General features: G+C 41.2%; 1 protein-coding gene across 2 annotated transcripts; it reads left to right on the top strand.

Moving 5' to 3' along the window:
• Nucleotides 1–706: 706 nt before the first annotated feature.
• Nucleotides 707–21,600, top strand: RBM44 (RNA binding motif protein 44). 2 transcript variants are annotated; one of them, XR_005451851.1, is made up of 17 exons: nucleotides 707–732; nucleotides 7,792–8,465; nucleotides 9,674–10,095; nucleotides 10,193–10,254; nucleotides 10,971–11,147; nucleotides 12,649–12,823; nucleotides 12,906–12,928; nucleotides 13,088–13,172; nucleotides 14,736–14,838; nucleotides 17,237–17,365; nucleotides 17,454–17,539; nucleotides 17,649–17,722; nucleotides 18,028–18,304; nucleotides 18,488–18,630; nucleotides 18,762–18,907; nucleotides 20,599–20,635; nucleotides 20,963–21,600. XR_005451851.1 is itself a non-coding variant. In XM_038749321.1 (16 exons), the coding sequence occupies exons 2-15, from the start codon at nucleotides 7,940–7,942 to the stop codon at nucleotides 18,886–18,888; spliced, it is 2,409 nt and encodes an 802-aa protein (XP_038605249.1). In that variant the 5' UTR covers nucleotides 707–732; nucleotides 7,792–7,939; the 3' UTR covers nucleotides 18,889–18,907; nucleotides 20,963–21,600. The 2 variants fall into 2 exon arrangements, 1 of the variants encoding a protein (XP_038605249.1); XM_038749321.1 differs by lacking the exon at nucleotides 20,599–20,635.
• Nucleotides 21,601–21,966: the final 366 nt, after the last annotated feature.

Here is a 21,966-nt window from a genome sequence, read left to right as displayed (position 1 = left end):
TGGTTTTCTGCTGCGTGACCTTGGACCAGTCATTTCACTTCGTGCTTCACTTAACTGCAAAATGGGGCTTGAGACTGTAAGCCCTACATGGGGCAAGAACTATGTCCAATTTGATTTGCTTTTATCCACCCCAGCGCTTAGTACAGTGCCTGGCACATAGTAAGCGCTCAACAAATACCATTATCGTTATTCTAATTAGCTTATGTAGTAAACCACATGTAAAAAAAATGATGGCATTTCTTAAGCCCTTACTATGTGTGAAGCACTGTTCTAACCGCTGGGGGGGCTACAAGGTGATCAGATTGTCCCACATGGAACTCACAGTCTTAATCCCCATTTTACAGATGAGGTAACTGAGGCCCAGAGAAGCTAAGTGACTTGACCAAGGTCACACAGCTGACAAGGAGTGGAGCCGGGATTAGAACCCTTTTAGAGGGTGTGTACTCCACGTTACTGCTTCCAAGAGAGGAGGAAACTGCTGCACTCTCCCTAATGGATCCTGGCCTTGTTTGGCCGTTTCAGCGGCTCGGGGTGGGGCGTTAGTTCGACGCGCGCAGCCCCGAAGCGCTTCCCGCCGCTTTCGGACGGTAACACAGCTCGGCCAATCAGAGAGCGGGAGCGTTGCGCTCCGGCCAATCAGAGCGGAGATCCGCGCTCTCCACCCCGCCCCCAGTAGCGGGGGCGGTTTCCCGTGGCGGGCTGGCGGCCGCTCTTTCTACGCCGTTTGGGCAGGTGAGTGAACCCCAGCTGAACTCCTCTAGCCCTTGGATCCCCGAGACCCCGACCCCCCTAACCCCCGGCTCCCCGAGCTATTGAACCCTTTGCCCCCGGAGCCCCAAGGCCCGGGTCCCTCTAGCCCCCTGCCCCTCTAACTCTCTAAGCACTGGAATGGAGACAAGCAAATCGTGTCGGGTTGGACCCAATCCCCGCCCCACGTGGGGCTCACGGTCTCATTCCCCATTTTGATGCATGTAGCTTTACTTCTATTTGTTTTTACGATTTTAACACCTGTCTACATGTTTTGTTATTGTCTGTCTTACCCTTTTAGATTGTGAGCCCGTTGTTGGGTAGGGACCGTCTCTATGTTGCCGATTTGCACTTCCCAAGCGCTTAGTACAGTGCTCTGCACACAGTAAGCGCTCAATAAATACGATTGAATGAATGAATGATGAGGGAACTGAAGCACTGAGAAGTGACTTTTCCAAGGTCACCCAGCAGATTCATTCAATTGTACTTATTACAGATAAGTGAAGCAGCGTGGCTCAGTGGAAAGAGCACGGGCTTGGGAGTCAGAGGTCATGGGTTCTAATCCCGGCTCTGCCATATGTCTGCTGTGTGACTTTGGGCAAGTCATTTAACTTCTCTGAGCCTCAGTTACCTCATCTGAAAAATGGTGATTGACTGTGAGCCCCTCATGAGACAACCTGATCACAATGTATCCCCCCCAGCGCTTAGAACAGTGCTTTGCACATAGTAAGTGCTTAACAAATGCCATCATTATTATTATGTGGCAGAGTCAGGATTAGAACCCACATTCTCGAGCCCCTGGCCCTTCCAACCCCCTGTCCCTTGAACCCCCAGTCCCTCTAACCCCCTTCCCCTCTGGCCTTAGGTTCCTGTCATTTAGTGGTTTGTTTTGTCGTCTGTCTCCCCCTTCTAGACTGTGAGCCTGTTGTTGGGTAGGGATTGTCTCTATATGTTGCCGACTTGTACTTCCCAATCGCTTAGTACAGTGCTCTGCACACAGTAAGTACTCAAAAAATACAATTGAATGAACGACACAGCAGATAAGTGGCGGGGTCAGGATTAGAACCCACATCCTCAAGCCCCTTGCCCTTCTAACCCCCTGACCCTTGAACCCCCGACCCCTCTAACCTCCTTCCCCTCTAGCCTTAGGTCCCTGGAGCCCCGTCTTCTCTAACCCCCATCCTTCAAGCCCTTTGTCCTTAGGACCCTCGAGACCCCGGCTCCTGGAGCCCCTGAGCCCTCTGCCCCTGGAACCCTTGAGTTCCTGGCCCCTCTAATAGTAAATAATGAATAATTATGGGATTTGTTAAGTGCTTACTATGTGTGAAGTGCTGTACTAAGTGCTGGGGTAGATACAAGCAGATTTGGTTGGACACAGTCCCTGTCTCATGTGAGCCTCACAGACTCATTCCCATTTTACAGATGAAGGAACTGAAGCACAGAGAAGTAAAGTGACTTGCCCAAGGTCACCCACAAGATAAGTGGTGGAGTCAGGATTAGAACCCAGGTCCTCGAGCCCGTGGCCCTTCTAACCCCCTGCCCCTTGAACCCCCAATCCTTCTAACCCCCTTCCTCTCTAGCCTTAGGCCCCTGTCATTTAGTAAAATGACACAGCATATAAGTGGCGGAGTCAGGATTAGAAGCCACGTCCTCTAGCCCCCAATCCCCCAAGTCCTCGACCCTTCTAACCCCCTGACCCCTCTAACCCCCTTCCCCTCTAGCCTTAGGACCCTGGAACTCTGGACCCTGTTAACCCCCGGTCCTTTGAGCCCTTTGTCCCTAGAACCCTCAAGACCAGTCCCTGGAGCCCCCCAGCCTTCTGCCCTTGGAGCCCTCTGCTCCATGAACTCTTTGCCTCTAGAACCCTTGAGCTCCTAGGTCCTCTAGCCCCAGACCCTCCGAGCCCTCAGCCCTTTGAGCCTTCAACCCTTCTAACCCCCTGCCCCTTTAACCCCCACCCCTGTAACCCCCTGCCCCCTAGCCTTAGGCCTCTGGAGCCTTGGGACCTTCTAATCCCCTGCCCCTCGAACCCCCAACCCCTCGAACCTCCTGCTCCTCTAGCGCTTGACCCCTCAAACCCCCGCCCCTCTATTTCCCAATCCCACTAACCCCTGGCCCCCCTAGCCCTTAGGGCCCCGGAGCCCCGGGCCCTCTAACCCTCTGCCAAGGGAGCCCTTTGCCCCTGGAACCTTTGAGCACCTGGCCCCTTTAATCCCCTGTCCCTCTAGTCCTTGGATCCCTGAGCCCTTTGCTCACTGGCCTCTGACCCCCTGACCCCTCTGCCCCTCCAAGCAGTCGCCCCTTGGGCCCCTGTGCCCCGAGCTCGGCCGTCTGTGAGCTGAAGCTTCTCCATACTTCTTCGCTGAGAGATTTGCGAGAACCCTTGGAACTAGTGGAGATGTGAAGTTGGGACAGCCGGCTCAGCCTTCCATTGCATTGCATTTGAGGAAGGGTCGGGTGGCAATATTAAATGAACTCCTCCTATACTATGAGCTCTTGGTTTCATTTTCTTTTTTACCTTGGGGGGCCAGGGAGGCCATTGCGGACAGCAAGGCCCTAAACCCACATCCCCGTAAAGAATGGGTAGTTGGAGTAAAGAGAAATGTATTTTAAAGAAAGTTTAAGGATAGTCGTCCTACCTGCCTGGGTTGACGACTCCTTGAGAGGAGTTCAAAAGAGTGAAATTGTTTGTTATGACTGAGATTGAGAAATTCAAAAAAGTGTTGTTTGACTTAGGGGCTTAGGAAAGTCCTCAAGCAAGCCTTTCTTCTCCCAGCACACACCCTGGCTTGTCAAACGGGCCTCCTCAATCAATCAATGGGATTTATTGAGTACTTACTATGTGCAGAGCACTGTACTGAACGCTTGGGAGAGTACAGTGCAATGTAAATAGCAGACAAGTTCCCTGCCCATAACGAGATCTTCCCAGTGCTTTCTCACCATGCCTCTGCCACCTCATCCAGGCTAACGGCCTTTCTCCTCCTTCCTGGAACTCCCTTCCCCTTAAGATCCTACAGCCCCTACCCACCAACTGCACCCCTACCCCACCAAAGCTCTCCTGAATAATCATGAAAATTGTGGGCTGTAAGGTTATCCTTTAGACACTAAACTCGTTGTGGGTAGGGAACATGTCTATCAACTCTGTTTTATTATACTCTACCAAGTGTTTAGTACAGTGTGCCCTGCACATAGTAATTGCTTAGTAAATATGATAGACTGGTATTTGTTAAACAATAATAATAATAATGGTATTTGTTAAGCGCTTACTATGAGTCCGGCACTGTTGTAAGCACTGGAGTGGTTACAAGAAAATCGGGTTCATTCATTCAATCGTATTTATCGAGCACTTACTGTGTGCAGAGCACTGTACTAAGTGCTTGGAAGAGTACTGTATAACAATAAACAGGCTCATTCTCTGCTCACAAGCAGCCTACAGTCTAGAGGGACCTTGCAGTCTAGGGGATCAATTTCCTGGACTTTCGAATGGGTGAAGAGAGGAGGTAGAAAGGGGCCAGAGAGGGGAGGAACAATCCTTGACTTCTCTAAAGAAAGGGTCCCTGGAAAACCAAAGCCTGTCCCCTCTCTGGGTTTGGGGTGAGGTAGGTGGAACTGAAGGAGCTCAGAATTGAAGGTGAATTGTACATGGTGATCAACTATCCAGGAGGTGGCCAATTTTCAACTAAATCTTTTTTATATTTTTTTAAATTGAAACTAAATGTGATTTCATATGCCAAAACAAGGGCCTGTCCAAATGAAAACATTAAAACACATTAGAAAAGTTTTAATTTGAGCTTATGATTTAAAAATATATAAATAATTCCTCTTTTCATAGGCTTGATTAAGAATTGTTGTAACTTTACAAAAGACATTGCTTCAAAGCGTGGGGCTGAAGAAATTACAAAATATAACTATATCCTTCCTATTTTAAAGTACAGTATTATACATCACAAAGCACTCTCATTGTGCAAAGTATAGTAAAATGCTGTGGTTTTATACGTCAATACAGTTTGTTCTGTAGAGGAATAAACTGTAACCAAGCACAGTTATTCTACATACAATTTTCTTCAAATAGCTTTCCCCAGAATTTAAAGTACTTTAGTTTAATATTTTGTCTTTATGTTGTAGCATTTTGTCATAACTTGTATTTTATGCACATATATAGCCATATGAAAATAAAATAGTATTCTGATATTAAGTATCTCATCCAATGTACTTGCAGTTTTTCTGGAGCAGATGTCCTCTAAGCAAGTCTGTTAACAGTTGTAGAGAGCAGGGTGAATAAAAGATCTTTTCTATTGATTCATTTCTGTTGCAAAGCATCAGGACAGTCCTTGTCCCACTTGGGGCTCACACTCTTATTTACATTTTACAAATGAGGTATGAGGTAACTGAGGCTAGACTGGTAAAATGACTTACCCAAGGTCACGCAACAGACATGTGGCAGAGCTGGGATTAGAACCCAGGTCCTTCTGATCCCGTGTTGCTTGCAAACACCTGCTGGTGCACAAGCCGGGGACCAGTGGAACTCTTACCTGGCAACCTCGGGGGAACCTGTTTTCCCTAAATGTTTACTGGGTACCAAGCCCTGTACAAAGCACTGTGGTAGATGCAAAATAATCAATCAGTGGTGTTTATTGAGCACTTACTATGTTCAGAGAGCACTGTTCTAAGTGCTTGAGAGAGTACATACAACAGAATTAGTGGACACATTCCCTACCCATAATGACTGGGTGGAATACAGTTCCTTGACCACATGAGGCTCTCAGTCCCCTCCCCTCTCCCTTCCCCCTTTAAATTTGTGTTCTTTGCACTCTCTTTTATCTGTTAAGATGAAAAAGATATCCATCCCTTATGTCAGTCAGCATGAGTGTTACACTAAGTAATGGCTTTGAAATTAGAGATATGATTGGGTTCTGTATTTAGTATAAGTGCCTGCAACACTTGGCCAGATTTGCAACCCTGCTGTGGATAACCACAGGTGGGGTTAGGTAACTTGCAGATTTATATCATCAACATCATCAATCGTATTTATTGAGCGCTTACTATGTGCAGAGCACTGTACTAAGCGCTTGGGAAGTACAAATTGGCAACATATAGAGACAGTCCCTACCCAACAGTGGGCTCACAGTCTAAAAGGGGGAGACAGAGAACAAAACCAAACATACTAACAAAATAAAATAAATAGAATAGATATGTACAAATAAAATAAATAAATAAATAAGTAGAGTAAAAAATATGTACAAACATATATACATATATACAGGTGCTGTGGGGAAGGGAAGGAGGTAAAATGGGGGGGTGGAGAGGGGGACGAGGGGGAGAGGAAGGAAGGGGCTCAGTCTGGGAAGGCCTCCTGGAGGAGGTGAAAGGCCTCCTGGAGGAGGTGAAGACCTCCTGGAGCAGGTGACATATACTGAAGGAGGAGATTTATATACTGTGAAGTGAGGTAGTAGTAGTAATAGTGTGTATTAAGCACTTCCTGATCACAGAGCACTGTACTAAGTTCTGAGAGAGACTACACAGATGGAAATTAGACTTGCCCAAGGTCACACAACAGGCAAGAAGCAAAGCTGGGATTATAACCCAGGTCCTCTGACTCCCAGACCTGTGCTTTTTCCACAAAGCCATGCTCATGAGCTTACAACCTAGAGGGGGAGACAGACATGAATAAAAATAAATTATGTATTTAAAGGTAATTAAAGGTATGTATATAAATACTATGGGATTGAGGGTGGGGCAAATATCAAATGCGCAAAGATCGCAGATAATAATGGCATTTGTTAAGCACTTACTATGTGCAAAGCACTGTTTTAAGTGCTGGGAGGGGTTACAAGGTAATCAGGTTGTCCCACATGGGGCTCACAGTCTTAATTCCCATTTTACAGATGAGGCACAGAGAAGTTAATTGACTTGCCCAAAGTCACACAGCTGACAAGTGGCAGAGCTGGGATTAGAACCCATGACCTCTGACTCCCAAGCCCGTGCTCTTTCCACTGAGCCACGCTGCTTCTCCAAATGCATAGATGAGAAAAAAGGGAAAGGGAGCCATGGAAAAGAGGGCTTAGTCGAGGAAGGCCTCTTGGAGGAGATAGGACCTTAATAATGCTTTGAAGGTGGAGAAAGTGGTGATCTGACATATATGAAGGGAGAAGGAGTCCCAGGCCTGGGGGAGGTTGTGGGAAAGGGGTCAGTGGTAAGATAGACAAGATAGGGGCACAGTGGTGCTAGAGGAGCGTTAGAGGAGTGACGTACATGAGCTAGGCTGTAGTAGGCAATCAGTGAGGTAAGGTTGGAGGGAGCAAGCTGATTGAATGTTAGTTTCTGATGCAGAGGTGGATAGGCAACCACTGGAAGTTGTTGAGGAGTGGGGAGACATGAACTAAGCTTTTTATAGAAAAATGATCAAATAATTACTCAGTGAAATTCTGGATTGGAATTCATTCCTATTTATAGGTTTCTACTAATGAAGAATCAGGGTAGTCTTACTACTAGAACTCAGAAAACCAGAATTCTTTTGGGCTTTGACTCTAGGAAGTTTCTTCATGTCCCTGTGAATGGGTTCTCCCCATCTGCAAAGTGAATTAATTTGCAATAATTGCTTACAGAAATATTATTGGGCATAATTATGTAATGCATGTGAAAAATTTTAGTGTATCAGATAGTTTTCAAGGTAATGCAAAATATTACGTTAAGAAGAAAAATTGAAGGGCCCCCAGTTCCCCTATAAATGAGGATTGCATTCTTGTAAAGCCTATGTTAAAGAAAGCTTCCCAGTTCTGACACAACCATTCCTTTGATATTATGGCATACTGAGCCCAAATAGCCTTGTGTTGTCCAAAGAATGTTCCCTACCAAATCTAGCTAAAGCATGGATTGAAAATATGCATTTTAGCAAAACTGACTGTACTCTGTAATCTGCTTCATCTCATGTTTTCTGCCCTGCTGCACCTGGAGGCACTTTTATTGTTTGAGATAGTCTTATACTTTACTAGAATCTTGTCTCTTTTATAGAAAAGTACAATTTAATCTTTTGTTTGTCAATAGGTAAACAGCTAAATTCTAACAAAAAAAAAGAATCCTGACTTCAGATAACAGTGGGAGCCTGAAGGATGAAGCCAGGTGTACATTAACTGCTGCTAATAATCGGTGACATCCTTTTGTTAAAGAGCCAAAGGAAAACTTCAATGAAAAGATGAGCATTTTTGACAAAATAGAAAACCCACAGTCAACATCTGCCCCATGCCAGCCTGCCGAAGTTCCTAGAATGGACAGTGAGTCCAGTGAGTTTGTAGACTATGTCTACTGCTGCAGTGAAACTTATTTGACAGAAGCCTCTGAGTCACAATTGAGTGAAGAAGATGCATTGCTTGTAAATTGGTCATTAGATACAGAACTAGACAGGTACAGGAAAGAAAACATATCTAGTGATGTTGTGGAAAACAAAAGTGTCAAGTCTGATTATTTGGAAAAGAGCTGCAACACTTCAGATAATGACTGCAAAGAAACGGATGGCCATAGAAAAAAATCTGGCACAGGTGAAGACTCACAATTAGAATATCACAGTGCCGAAGAACAAGATTATTCAGGCCATTCTTCGCCTTCTGACAAATTGAAAACATTAGCTCCGAATCCAGAAATTATGCAAATTGAAAAGTCACATGATGAAACTAAATTTACTGAAGACACAGATGAAAAGATGCACGCTACCAACTTGGAAAGTAATTCCTTTGTTTCCTGTGATTCTGTTCATATTTTTGGAAAAGCAGACACAGCCAAGACCTCCAATCTTGAGGACTCCGTATCACTTATGCAATATCATAGATTGACACGTAAAAGTATTAAAAGACAAAAAACTAGTCTTATGCACTAGTTAGATGAATAATATGTTAGATGTTATGTAATATGTTAGATGTAATTGTACTTAGGAGTAGAGTTGAAGGACATGGAGAAAGGACTTCAAGTCAGGAATCTGAATCAGTAAGCAGTTCAGAATATCCTCAAAAGGCCATAAAGAGTCTTTCTTCTTGTAATGGTGCAGTGCCAGCTCAAGTAACTGAAAATAGAGTTATATGGGGAAATAAGGAAGAAAAACATAGCAAGCAACAGAGTTTAGAAGATCCTTGTGTTGTACAACAGAAAAAGATTTCTGTAGCATGTCTGCCCCAACCCTGCAAAGATCTTCCAAGTGCATGCATTTGTGTAGTTCCTTCATTTCATTCAATCATATTTATTGAGCGCTTACTGTGTGCAGAGCACTGTTCTAAGCGCTTGGGAAGTACAAGCTGGCAACAGATAGAGACGGTCCCTACCCAACAGCAGGGTCACAGTCTAGAAGGGGGAGACAGACAACAAAACAAAACATATTAACAAAATAAGATAAATAGAATAAATATGTACAAGTAAAATAGAGTAATAAATATTCATTCATTCACTCGTATTTATTGAGTGCTTACTGTGTGCAGAGCACTGTACTAAGCATTTGGGAAGTACAAGTTGGCAACAGATAGAGACGGTCCCTACCCAACAGCAGGCTCACAGTCTAGAAGGGGGAGACAGACAACAAAACAAAACATGTTAACAAAATAAAATAAATAGAATAAACATGTACAAGTAAAATAGAGTAATATGTACAAACACATATACATATATACAGGTGCTGTGGGGAGGGGAAGGAGGTAAGGCGGGGGGATGGGGAGGAAGTGGAGAGGAAGGAGGGGGCTCAGTCTGGGAAGGCCTCCTGGAGGAGTTGAGCTGTCAGGAGGGCTTTGAAGGGGGGAAGAGTGCTAGTTTGGCGGATGTGTGGAGGGAGGAAGGGGGCATGAGGGGCGGCCCGTAGTTGATGATTTACATATTCCTGGCCGTAATAACAGTGGTCAAAAGCATGTCTATAATACCATTGACCCAAATGTGCATTTTTCTCTTGCAGCTTCAAGGATTTCAGTCAGAAACAATCAGTTGATTGAAGATGATAGAGAGGTAACCGGCAGTACTACAAATGAATCAAACTTCGTGCGTATAGATCTGAAGTTCCCTTCATCTTTGAAATATGCAGCACCTCACTTTTCGGTGAACCAGGAAGTTGATGTCTGCTCAGATTTTAGGGCATGTTTTATGACCAGCAGGGCTACAAGTGCAGGGCTGCCTGTTGTCTCTAGATCAAGTAATACAGTGATAACAATGATGAATAGAAAATGGCCTGAGATTCGCAAAAGTGTTGCTTGTAATACAGATTTGCCTTACGAGTATAAGCCCAGAGAAGATATGGACTCAAAAATGACTCTGACCAAAGCTCTGGAAAAACATTTTGTGGATGATATTGCAAAGGCTAAGGAAAATCTTCTAATCAAGGTAATTTGAGGTATTATATTTTTACATAAAAAATGGTCTTGGTGGTGGCTATGCACAAATGTTTCTTAATTGCCCTACAAATTTGTATTTATTTTAGGATTCTCAGGAATTGAAAGAAAAGTTGGATGTTAAAGAAGAGGTAATGAAAAATTCTGAGAGGTATGTCAGGTGACTTTTATTTGTTGCAGACTTTATTGAAGGAGAAGTGTGCAATACTCTCTGAAGGAAGCAGAAGCGAATGTAGTATAAAATAGATTACCACACAGTTACCTAGATTCATAATCTTACCCATATGTACATTTGTTCTCTGTGCTCCTTCCCTGGCTTAGGGAAGCCGGTTAAGTATCTGCTAATTCTGTTGTATGGTACTTTCTGAAACATGTAGTTCAGTGCTTTTGACATAGTAAGCACTCAAATACGATTGATTGATGTGAGACACAGCTTTCCTAGGGATAGCAGGTGGCCAGGACGAGTATTGTGGGCAGAAATAAGGGTTTAGGTAATCTGCATGAAAATAAGCAGGGATATATTCATTATTCTGCTTTTAGCATTGAGTTCAGAAATTACTTTTGAATCTTGACTGTCAACTTGACCGTGGCTTGCCAAAGAATGAGTTCTAGTAACACTCTTGGCATCACACAAGGAACTCCAGTACCCTTAATTAGTCTCATTTTCCAGAGTCATTTTGTATCTGCAGAATATTTGCAGTACTGTTATGAGCCACTTTGAATAGTTGACTTAAGTAATTTTAAGGTGAAAAGCTAGGGAAACAAACTTAAAGTAACTGCTCTGCTTCTAAAATGTTTTATAAGTTCGTTAAAAGAAATGTTTTGGGAGTCCAAAACGGTGGGGTTTTTTTTTTTTTCATTTTAAAGGATAATTCAACATTCAGAAGAAATTGAAGAGAATGTTCCATCAGAGTGTTGTCAGAATACTTTTCAGAGAGCTGTAAATGCCGAATTAAACCTTTTAAAAATCTATTATTATCTGTGTCGTCAGCATTGTTGGAAAATTTACGAATGTGTAAAGGAGGAAAGGAAATTTTGTGATAGGTATGTATTCATTTAAAATTTACATTATCAGTAGCAAGTAATAGCAAAAGAATGTTACTGTAAAGGTTTTCCCTTTCTCAAATTCTGGTTACCTACCTGCCATCACCTCCTGTTCAAACTTTCTCCCTCAGTTAAGAAAATCTGCTTATCGGAGTTTTAAGACCTCAACACTCCCAACCCTTTACTGCATCACATGCTATTGTCCCCTATCTGGAGAATTCTTTATCCCTTTTTTTATCAAACCTTGCTTCTCTCCTTTGGAGGTTTTAACAAAGTTGCCTGAAGAAGCTGTCCCAAGTTATGCATACTTTAGTCCAGTGACTCCAGTCATTCCAGTATATTTACACAGTTTATCTCTCTCTCTGTCTCTCTCTCTCTCACTCGATATAGACACTATAGTTATCTATGTCTATATCGAGTGAGAGAGAGAGAGATAGGACCAAAGAGATGCAGTTTCCAAACTATTTGTGCGTATATACTCATATCTAACTCATATATACTCATATCTAACTCATGCTATAAAAGACCTTTTATATTCTGATATTGTCTGCCCTGTCTTTTTCCCCATTTAATATTTCAGCTCCATAAGAAGCAGTCCTTGCCTTTATCCTTCTTCTCAATGCCTAGTAGAAGAATGTTTTGCACAAAGTGGGAGCTCAATGAACACTGCTGCGTGACAGTCAAAATATGATAAATTTTCCAAGGCTGCAGTGTGAACAGAAAATAATAATAATTCTGGTATTTGTTAAGCCCTTATGTGTAAAGCACTGTACTAAGCACTGGGGTGGATACATGCAAATTGGGTTGGACAGAGTCCCTGTTCCACATGAGGCTCACAGTCTCAATCCTCATTTTACTGATGAGGGAACTGAGGCCCAGAGAAGTTATGTGACTTGCTCAAGGTCACACAGTGGACAAGTGGTGAAGCCAGGATCAGAACCCACATCCTTCTGATTCCCAGGCCCATGCTCTATCTATTAGGCCATGCTGCACCTGGAGTAGTCTTTCTATCGTTGATTGATTGAACTGTACTGGGGAAAGTATTTATTTCATCTGTTGAAATAGAGCAGAGGTTGTCAACTGTGGTGTGGAAACACTTGAGGATAATTCAAGGCATTTTGTAGATAATGTTAAGACCAGCTGGGCCCAGCAAACTGGAGCAGGGGCAGATGAGAAGACAGTGCCTCCCTCCAGGTATACAGCAACTGCTTTCTCCTCTCACCTCTTCTGGCTTCTACACCAATTTCAGCTCCACCAGAAGGATAGGGAGAGAGAGGGAGGAGATGGAGAGAGGAAAATTGGAAATATGGGGAAGCCTGTGCCTTCCAAGGGAAGGGCAGAGAACAGGGATGTCGTATATTCTGTTCCACTTACAACCAAAGGGAGACAGTTTCCAAAGTGGTTGTGCAAGAACTAGTTACATTATATGAAACTGAAATAAATATGTGACAAAAGCCTAATGATAAAATTATGTTACCAATGTCTTTTTTTTTCCCACAAGTGATTTTGACAAAACAGAGCTAGACTTTGCATTTCTGTCTGATTCTGAAGATCTGAAAGCTAAGTATATGAGAATGAGAGAGAAAGTAATCAGCGGTGTCCCATTAGATGAACTACCCCCATTGTCTACAGAATCAAAATTGAAGCCCTTCTTTTCTTCTTTTGTTCCTTCAAAGGTATGTGCTTATTCTAAATTTTAAGTTACTCTCATATCATGTGGAAAATGTTACATTTTAAATCCTTATCTCTTTCTTTCAGTTATTGAAAGAAGAATCCCATATGTAAGTAAAATGGTTTTCATCCAATTCGGATTAAAATCAGCAAAATAAGAGTGTAATACAGTTGGCTTTAATTTTTGGTTTTTGCTTCTTGTAGAGATGTCAAATTGATTTTGAAGCACTTGTACTCATTTTTAAATAGTGATTTGTATCCCATTCTAGCTTTACAGGGGAAAAGTCAAACCTAGATTTTCAAGGTGGTAATAATGCTGAAATTTCAACGGGCCTGAAAAGAACACCTTCTAAAGTGAGTTTATTTGGCAATACTTAGCCTTAAGTAGTCTTCCCTGTACATATCTGATTGCAATATAGGATATGTTGTTAATAGCCTTGAAAATGGTTTCAGAAAATGATAAATGGCCTATCATTTTTTTCACTAGTACCTTTCTTCCTATCCAACTAAGTTGGTATACTGCTCTCAAATGTGTGTTTTCATAGCTGTCCTTTGGGTTGAAGAGGAAACTACTGAAGAGGAGAGATGTTATTAATATGTACAATGTGGCCAAAAAGACCAGTGTGTTACTGGCAATTCCTTCTGCACTCTGTTAATATAAATGTTGCCTTTTTCAGCCTTGTTTTTCATTTGTTACCTCAGTACTGAATAGAGTTTTTGTCTTTCCCTCATGGTGTTAATGTTTATGCAGCCCACACTCCAAGATAGTTACCTCATTTCTGATCTCTGCTCCATCAGGCTGTCTTGTCTAATGTGGTGATTTCCCAACTGTCTATTACTTTCTGCCACATCATTTGAGGTTTTGCTTCAATCACTCAGTAGTATTTGTTGCACATCTACTGTGTACAGAGGACTGTACTAAGTGGTTCAGAAATATAATAAAAGCTAAAGACATGATCTTCACTCTCAAGGAGTTTACAATCTAAGGAGGGAAACAGACTGGTATAAATTATGTGTAGTGGGAGTAGGAGAGAGAACAAAGCTACAACTGGTAATAGTGGAATTATGGAAAGGTGACTAAATGAGTGAAAAATAGTGTAAGGAAAGATAATTTAGACTAATTTCAGGAGTACCACTATTGACTAAACTGATTATAATGAGTGATTTTAATGCTAGATTTGGAAGAAACATCAAGCCACATGGGATTAGCAAAGTCACAGGCAGTGGCCTATTTTTGCTAAGTGCACATCTCAAACCCCATCTTGTGATCACGAACACCATCTTCCACACTCCAGCATAAAAGGAAAACATCTTGATGCACCAGTGGCACCTCATTGACTGTATCCTAGAACAGCATAGAACCCTTGATATATTGATTTCACCCACTTGCATGTGGGAGAAGGGAGAGGTGACAAGGTGGGTGACAAGTTGCAGCTATGTCAGCTTTTTCATAAACCCATTGTCGCCATCTAACCATATATAGGAATCAAAGGGAGTAGTGTGTGAGCTTTTTCAGTATTACAGTGTAGGATCAGAAGGAGCTAGTAATGGGACACAGAGAGCAATTAGAACAGTAAATTTTGTGGATAGTTTAAAAATGTATTTACTTTGGAGAATTATTTCGTCACTTGAGACCTAGGCACCGCCTATTTTTCCATAAAGGCAATATGATGCCTATTGTAGATTTCTATCAGTTAGTCCCAAATGTGCTTATTGTTCTTTCATTTATCTTGGTAATAGAGAAACAAATTTTAAGCAGATTGAGGGATTGTAACATTTCTTGACATCTGTATTTTTTACATTCCAAGTACAAATGGTTTCTTATCCAGTTGTGGAGCTGTAACCCAAAAGTTAAAAGTGAATTGTTGTCCCCAATATACCTATCATATTGAATCACATGTTTCAATTGCTCCTTAGATGCCTTCTTTTCCTGAAAACTGTCCTTCCAATTCAAATTCTTCCCCTAAGGATGTTGGAGTAGTTAATCTGAAGAGGGACATGAAGCTATTTGACAACACAGGTAAGTATAGAAACTTGAGGTCTTCATTAACTGACACTCATGAAAAGGTATTTAAGTAGTTCCATTTACCCTCCTTTTATCCAATTGAATAATCTTTATTTGGTCAACAGCAACTTGAGAGTGCTTGAGAGATGACAGTAGAGTTAGAAGAAGTTAAAGTTAGAGAAGCAGGATGGTCAAGTAGAAAAAGCACGGGCCTGGAAGTCAGAGGACCTGAGTTCTAATCCTGCTCTGCCACTTGTCTGCTGTGTGACCTAGAGCAAGTCACTTAATTTAATCTGTGCCTGTTACCTCATCCATAAAATGGGGATGAAGACCGTGAGCCCCGTTTGGGACGTGGACTGTGCCCAACCTGATTATCTTGTGTCTACTCCAGCACTTAATACAATGCCTGGCACATAATAAGCACTTAACAAATACCATAAAAAAGTAGTGCAGCACTGTATGAAATAGTTGTTGGTAATGAGGATTCTCTTGGAATGTGAAAGGTTTTTTTCATTCATGTTCTCTTCTGACTGCTCACCCCACTCTGTGTATGTGTGTATGTATATATATAAACTTTACATATAAAAGTATATGATATGTTTTACTGTAATCATAAATGATTTAAAGGCAGGAAAATATGGTTTCAATAATAGGCTTTAGGTGTAAGAAAGTACTGGAGATTTGACCTACTCTGACTTTACTCCTTGATTGCTGCTTTTTTCCCCTGGGATTCCTGGAGGCTCCAGATGCATTTGAAACATCCCTCTACTAGACCCCCTGCCCATTGTAGAGAGTGAACATTATCATGTTTTCTTTATTAAAGTCTTTCATTTTTTTGGAATATAAAGATCTTCTAGATTAAATTGCATCTTCTCTCTAGATTAAATAACCATAATATGCCTGTAATTTTACTAGCATTCTATTCAGTTTTCCAAATTTCTTGGAAATTCTGAGATCACATAGACTTTAATTGATCACTGTAATTTTTTAATTTTGAGTTTTTACTCCTGTAACTTTACTCCTATAACAGGCCTTGTCACCTATTCCATTTCAGGAAATGAGGAAAGCATTTAAGATGGTTTTTCCTTCATGCCTCCTTTAACCACTTCTCTTACTGAACTTTTGGCATTTGCATTTTGAAGGGAAAATTGTAATGTCGGTCACGTAGCCACGAGAGCCCATTGATCCCTCCTGGAGTTCTGGGAGGGATTAGGGCAAAGGGATTAAAACTGATAGATGAGACGATTTCCCTCTCTACCTTCCTGTTCTTTGGCTGAAGAATCCAGTCAGAGGGCCAGCCACACTGAAGGACATTTTCTGAGGAGACGACGTCAGTGGATGTTGCCAGCTTTTGGAACCCATCTGTAGTGAAACCAGCTTTTGTTTTCATAGGTTACTAACTCCTGACTAAAGGAGACTTTAGATTCTGCCTGGGTACTTCTATATAGAAATATTTTTAGGCTTTATGTCAAGAGGAGAGAGAGAGAGAAAGAAAGAGTGTGTGTGTGTGTGTGTGTGTGTGTGTGTGTGTGTGTCATGTCCATGTGAGAACCCATTAACTCCAGGGAAACATGCTGTCGCACTGGGGAGGGAGCTGAGGCTCTTGGCTTTCTTGCCCAGATGGCGGCCAAACAATCAGAGGTGCAGGTTAACAACAAAACTCCCCAAAACTTCCCAGGGCCTCTTGAAGGTTCAAATCTAACCAACCAGGGATGGACATTATCCAAACAAGTAGTGTCTTTTCCAGGGATTACACCAGTGCACCAGCTGGAACTATCTGGAAGCCGAGAAAGAAGGCAAGGCTCCCCGAGAATCCTACTTTGTGCTGGAACAATTCCAATCAGGGTGGGAGGATATAGGAGACTTCTTTGTCTGACATGTGTACACTGTCCTGAGGTTCAAACCTCCCAGCTGGGCCCTCATCAAGCCCCTGTAGTGCTCCAGGCTGCGAACTGTTTTGTCCTTTATGGCCAGTTGAAGCTATAAATTCCAGTATCTAATATGGGGGCAAGATCCCTATCAGAGTGATAGGGAACATCACATGCTTCTGACATGGACAGTGACTCTCCACCAGTATCAGTGCAGAATTTACTCATAAGCCTTCCCCTTACTCAAGAAAACTGAAAGACTTTTATGTTGCCTAACAGCTAGGCAACTTTTTAATTAGAAAGTATGATATCCCTTCCTGGAATTGATATTTTATTCAGTGTTAAATAATGAATTGGCTAGAAAGAAGCAGAATTGATTTTTTTAAACTCCCTGAAAGAGATACTATGTATTTGGTTGTTTCTCTTATTTCTTCCTATTTATGACAAAGAACTGCTCTTACTCCTGAGTTTTCCCAAATTGGAATTTCTCCAGTTCTCTTTTTGTGGAACACATGATTCATGGTTTGATGGGTTTAATTTTCTAGTCTATATAAAAAGTCAAGAAATACCAGAAGACTGGTTTGATGCCAAAGAGAACCTTACAGTAGTTGACTTTTCAGAGGTCTGTGGGACTGAAGTGGAACAAGTCCAGCTGAGGGCAGCACATACAACAGGTGAGTTGATGTGACATGTTAGGTGGAATTATTGTACAGTGCACTTTAAGGAAAGGTTGTGGTCTTAATTGTATTTTTGCACCTTCAGAAATGACAACTCTCGAGTCCTCTGGAAGGGAGCCAAAGCAAAAGTATTTCCTTCATGTTGGTGGTCTAGGTCCTTCAGTATCTCAGGTATTCCAGAGTTCTTTAATTAAGCACGTTGACCCACCTAAAACATGATCATGGCTTCTATCATTGAAGTAGTTTTTGCTTTAAGCTCTCTTTGTTCCTCTTCTTATAGGCTGATCTGATGACTCATTTCCAGAAATATCAAGCCTCTGAGGTTTTTATTTACAATTCTGGTAACAATTACAGGTAAATTGCTTGCACATCAAATTTTATTTGAGTTTCAAATGGAAATCTTTACCTGTTGATATGTGGGATATTCATTTAGTTTCTAAAATCTTAACTGAATCTAAGGCGATGACTATTGTTAAAGTAGTGGAATTTTTTTTGGAGGGGGTGGTGTTTGTATTTTACTTGACTTATAAAAACTATATTGACTTTCCTCTTGGGAATTCGATCAAGTATAACACTAAATGCCAAGTTGTTTAGTAACTGTTTAAGAGGTTGTGTGGCCAAGGGAATTTTAAAATATTTTTTCCAAACTTAAATTTCAGGTATGCAACCCTTTCTTTTAAAAAAGCCAAAGATGCAAAGATGGCTGTGCAAGAAATGAATGGGAAAACAATAAACGGGAAATCAGTCAATGTTTGCTTTGCAAAAACTTCAAAAGAAAATGCATCACCACTTGTCCACAAACTCCCAAAGAAAAATATTAACACTAGAATGCCCAGCCAGGAAACAACATCTGCTTTCAAAGAGTCCAGTTCTATGCTAGAACCACTTGGATCTGGACCAGAACAAAAAAAAAACTTTTTCCCAGTTAACCAGAAGGTAAATAATTACAATCAAGACCTTATGTTAAAGTTATATTCTCTATTGTTATGACTTCTAAAATAAAAATAAATCCCTGTTCAGTACTAAGCTCCCCAGAATATCAATGGGAAATATAAGATGTTATATCGGTCGTGGTGCCTACTTAACCTGATTATTTCAATTCTGTTGATGCATATCTAGGTTGCTGGAAAGTACCTAAAGCCGGTAAAGTCTCAGGTTTTCCCTTTAACGACTGGTATGTTCATGCCTCCGAACAATTTGAACTTGAGTAGCTTTACGAAACTGATTAAGAAACTGGAAGAGCTACATCCAAATTCTAGTAGGTAAGCCTGTTTAGTTTTGCTCAACTCTTTCCATCTCTTTATTAAATGCATAGAAGATGAATAGTTTCAGGATATTCTCAATTTCTTGAATTTGGAAAAATAATCTTCATGCACTTTATCTTCTCCCTTAGAGACAGTATTATAAATGCTCTGCAGGAGGTGAGAACAAAAAATGGTTTTCTGAATGGCTTACCTATTAACACTATTGTGGAAATGACTTCTTTGGTTTTGAAAGACAGAGCATCCAAGCATGAATGAATTAAAGGAGTAAAACCAGGTGATTTGCCAAATAGTCTTTTATATATAAAGAAGTTTATAAAGGTATTATGGAGATGAAGCCTCAAATTAATTTTCACTTCATATTGCTGAGAAATAGAAATCTATTGATGTTTTTGTTGCAACTTTCAGTAGAAAAAAATGACACAAAAAGTTAACTCCTTGTTTTCTTACCTGTCCTAGCTTTTCCAGATCCAGAACTTGTCCCAGCATTGATGGAAACTGGTTAGGTGGGCCTAGAGGACAGTAAAGCTTAGCAGAGGAATAGCAAGCATGAGATTTAGGAGGGGACAAGGCAACTGGCAAGTAGGAGGTTTTGGGGGAACCTAATTTTTTAAAGGTGAAGCCATCAAAATGTTGTGACTGCAGTGGTGGCCACAGCCAATTTACTCTGAAAACATTGGCCAAGACTTTGTGTACATCATATTGACTTTTACTTTTGTGTGGTTTTTAGTTTTTTCCACCTTAAATGCTCCTAGGGAGCCTCATTAGTTTTTAGAAATCGATTTTTAGAAAATATACCCATGCACCGTAAAATAGAAATTTGCATGTAATTTGAGGCTCTGGAGCAGGTCAGATCAGTTCATGTCTCCAACCTGACTTGCATTGAGCCCAGTTTAGATTGTCTGCTGGTTCCTCATTTTGGGGTGAGATGTATTTATTGAGTGCTTACTGTATGCAGAACACTGTACTAAGCACTTGGGAGAGTATAACACAACAATAAACAGACTCATTCGCTGCCTATAACGAGCTAACAGTCTAGAGGCAGGGAGACAGACATCAATACAAATAAATAAATTACAGATATGTACATAAATGCTGTAGGGCTAGGATGGGGGAAGGACAAAGGAAGCAAGTCACTGCGATGCAGAACAGAGTGAGAAAAGAGGAAAAGGGGGGCTTAGTCTAGGAAGGCCTCTTGAAGAAGATATGCCTTCTTTAAGGCTTTGAAGTCAGGGAATGTAATTGTCGGATTTCAGGAGGGAGGGGGTTCCAGGCCAGAGGAAGTCACTTAACTTCTCTGAGCCTGTTAGCTCATCTGTAAAATGGGCATTAATAATTATGATTTTTGTTAAGTGCTTTCTACGTGCCAGGCACTGTTCTAAGCGCTGGAGTGGACACATGCAAATCGGGTTGGACAAAGTCCCTGTACCGTTTGGGGCTCACAGTCTCAATCCCCATTTTACAAATGAGGTATCTGAGGAACGGAGAAGTGAAGTGACTTGCCCAGGATCACACAGCAGATGAGTGGTGGAGCCAGGATTAGAACCCATGACATTCTGACTCCCAGGCCAGTGTTCTATCCACTACGCCAGGCTGCTTAAGAATGTGAGCTCCATGTGGGATAGGGACTCTGTCCAACCTGATTGACTTGCATCTATCCCAGTACTTAGAATAGTGCATGGCACATAGTAAGCACTTAACAAGTACCATAATTATTATTATAAAAAAAATGAAATACTTTAGACTTTGGGTGGTAAGCAGGAGATATTTTGTTGCTTCAGGAAGCAGTACTGGCCAAAAATATTAAATATCTAGTTACAAGAAGTGTTTGGTCAAACTGATGGGCAAGTGATCCATAATGGGTTATTAGATGGGAAAGTTAGGATTGTAGAAGGAAAATTTAGGAATGCTGGATGGATCATTCCAAGTCATTAGAGTGCATATCAAATTGCCTTGTTTTATACTTAGGAAATTGAAATTGACTGGATTTGTGTGAGGAAAATCGGTAAGCACATTTCTATTTTCAAGTTCTCCCACCTCATTTAGTAGGAGTGAAAATCAATTTAAATGAATCTGATAAACTTTTCCTTATGCTATGCAGGGTAACCTAATTAAGCAGGTCCTAGCCAAAGATTTAGTATATTAAAAGAGGTGATATGCCATTCTCTGGGAATGCCTTAAAACCGTGCAAGCTGCTATTTTAACTTGCAGGAGGACCATGAAAAATATTTTTTATAACATCCTCAAAATGTATTCATTTGGTCACTTGATATTTTAAAATATTAGTTTGAAATTCTCCAATTCTAATTCTACTATCTTAATATATTTACAGGATCAAGAAAAAAGAGGCTTGATTCTCAAAGAAGTTGACATCTTCACTCAAGTGGAAGTTGAATTAGGTTGATGTTTCCTGCTTTTGCCTGTTGTCATAAACAGCATGCATGCATACTTTATATGGACAAATGTCCACTGGTAGAATCAGCATTCAACAGTTACTGTTTGAAGGGTAATAGTAAGATTTAATATAGCTAAGATGGAAAGTAATCCAAAATGTTTAACAAATGATTTGTGGTTTAGAACATTTTGGATTAATGATACTAATTCTAATAGGTGTAAGCATTCAAGGTGAGTATGCTCAGCAGGATGTAATCCAACTTTTACAAAAAGGAAGCTGGGAGAGAGCCACTCCTTGCAGGCAAAGCAGTTTTGGAAGAACACTAATGATTTCAGCCCTCTCTGGAACTATTAGGTAAAGAGTGCTGTGGTTCATTTAATAGTGTGAAATAATACTTGCAGCTACAGAAATTTGGCCCTTTGCCTGATCCTGCGAGCAAATGTAGCAGTCTTGCAAATTGTAAACTGTTCAATTTCCTCTTTTTGACATGAAGTAATGTCATAAGCCCTGAGAAATTTGCTTTATTTTCTTTGATAATTGTTGACTGTTCACTTTGAAATAAAAACTGAGTTGTTTATCACGCATGTGCTACGTATAAAAGAGAAACTTCTTTTTTCACTTTATCCTCCTTTATGCTATTGACTCTAGTTGGATGGGGATATTGGCTCTACTACTACTACTACTAACAATAATAACTCTAGTCTTTAAAAAGCATTAATACTGGGTCTAGCACTATTAAATTCTGGGGTAGAGATATCTTCTAAGGTGATGTAGTTGGGCTTAATTTCTGTCTCAAAAGGTGTATACAGTCTCTAAGGAAAGGAGGTATTGGGGGCCCTGGCGGCTTGGAGCAGGAATAGAAATCCAAGTAGGACTTCTGAGTGCAGAGGACCGCTTCTGAAGCTGCTGAGCCCAGCCAGGCACATGCAGTTGTGTAGAAG

Source organism: Tachyglossus aculeatus, chromosome 7 (genome assembly GCF_015852505.1).
Source record: "Tachyglossus aculeatus isolate mTacAcu1 chromosome 7, mTacAcu1.pri, whole genome shotgun sequence".
Lineage (NCBI taxonomy): Eukaryota > Metazoa > Chordata > Mammalia > Monotremata > Tachyglossidae > Tachyglossus > Tachyglossus aculeatus.
The sequence above is the reverse complement of the archived record's forward strand: the minus strand, read 5'-3'. Positions and strand labels throughout refer to the sequence as shown.